This window comes from Sinocyclocheilus grahami, unplaced genomic scaffold (genome assembly GCF_001515645.1).
Source record: "Sinocyclocheilus grahami isolate Dianchi unplaced genomic scaffold, SAMN03320097.WGS_v1.1 scaffold1069.1, whole genome shotgun sequence".
NCBI lineage: Eukaryota > Metazoa > Chordata > Actinopteri > Cypriniformes > Cyprinidae > Sinocyclocheilus > Sinocyclocheilus grahami.
The window spans coordinates 14,142-15,415 of record NW_015506248.1 but is presented as its reverse complement, the minus strand read 5'-3'; the positions used below and the strand labels follow the sequence as shown (position 1 = coordinate 15,415).

The following is a 1,274-nucleotide window of genomic DNA, read 5'->3' as shown; positions in this document are numbered from 1 at the left end:
GATCCTTGATGTTATATTCCATTGCCTTTTTTAATTTATATTCTAAGGAAATCGAGTTTTGTTTTGTTTATTAAATATATATTTATAAACATGTATCCTGCAAACTAAATGGCTTACTTCTTTAAATTGGAAGTATTACAAAATATAGGACATTGCCTGAAAGAAAAGATAACAAATGTCAATGAAAAACATAACTTCTATTTTAATAGATACATTTAAGATCTTTGGCAGAGTTTTGGGACCTTTCTTTAAACATGGTGCATGGTGAGGTGATAGCAGAAGTCTACGAATATAAGAATAGAGGTGGCACTGAACATTATTGTAAGGAAATGGGAAGTTTTGTTTGTTTTGTTTCTTGTACTCATGCATTTCCATGTAATAGAAAGAATATTTGTGTAGTTAAATTTTAATAAAATAACAATAATGGGAAAAACAGGGTCAGAGAGAGGGTGGAAAATAACATTTTGTGTTTTGTGATGCAAAACATTATTTATGCTAAAATAATTAAACCATATTAAAAAATGACACTTTTAAGAATGTTTGATGTTTAATTTCACTCATTTCTAGACATCAATGATTTCTTACAATTGCTAAGTCTTTAAAGAGTTAAACATTTCTTAACACATTTTAGATTGCCAAGGAAGACATTAATGGCAAAAATAAGCATTTACAAACAGCATTCAAAACTAAATCATTTAGACTGCTGGTATAAAATCATCATGCTTAACAGTTTAAAAATAGCTGTGCCCAGTATCAAATATAAATGTTTTATTACTTTTAAATTGTTTAAACAAGATCACACAACCACATTTCCGTAACTCAGTGCAGTAAACTTAATAATTAAGATCAAACTCACAGAGACAGCCAGATCAATTTTAATCTATAGTACCAAAGTGCCTTGATCCACCCTGAAGAATTAATAGAGTCTGAGTAATGGAATAACGGAAACTTCATTAGCATGAATCCAGTCTTACAGAAGTCAATAAGAATCTTTAGTCCATGGGCAGGACCAGCTTCTTGGTGAGGGTATATCGAGGTTCAGGCATCTGTTTGTGGCCACTCAATATTCTCATGCTCACTTCATGGTTTACCTTTTTCAGGATGGACAAGATATCTTCTCTTCTGTAAAAAAAAAAAAAAAGCAGACAAGAACATAACTCTATGAACCCATCTAAATCAAAGCATCATGAGTATTCAACAGGAACATTTTCTTCCCTCAAGCTCACTGCATTTTCACCGCGGTTCTAATGTGTGGTGTAAACACTACGATTAAC

At 31.6% G+C, this 1,274-nt stretch overlaps 1 protein-coding gene across 1 annotated transcript in view; it reads right to left on the bottom strand.

The window, feature by feature from the left end:
- Positions 1-514: 514 nt before the first annotated feature.
- The window catches only part of LOC107566309 (caspase-8-like), a gene marked incomplete at its 5' end in the record, with an annotated part of 10,172 nt that continues 9,412 nt past the window's right edge, over positions 515-1,274 (bottom strand). Inside the window, one exon of the mRNA XM_016251722.1 lies at positions 515-1,122. Within this exon, the coding sequence (XP_016107208.1) occupies positions 993-1,122 (130 nt within the window). The remainder of the gene's footprint in view (positions 1,123-1,274) is intronic.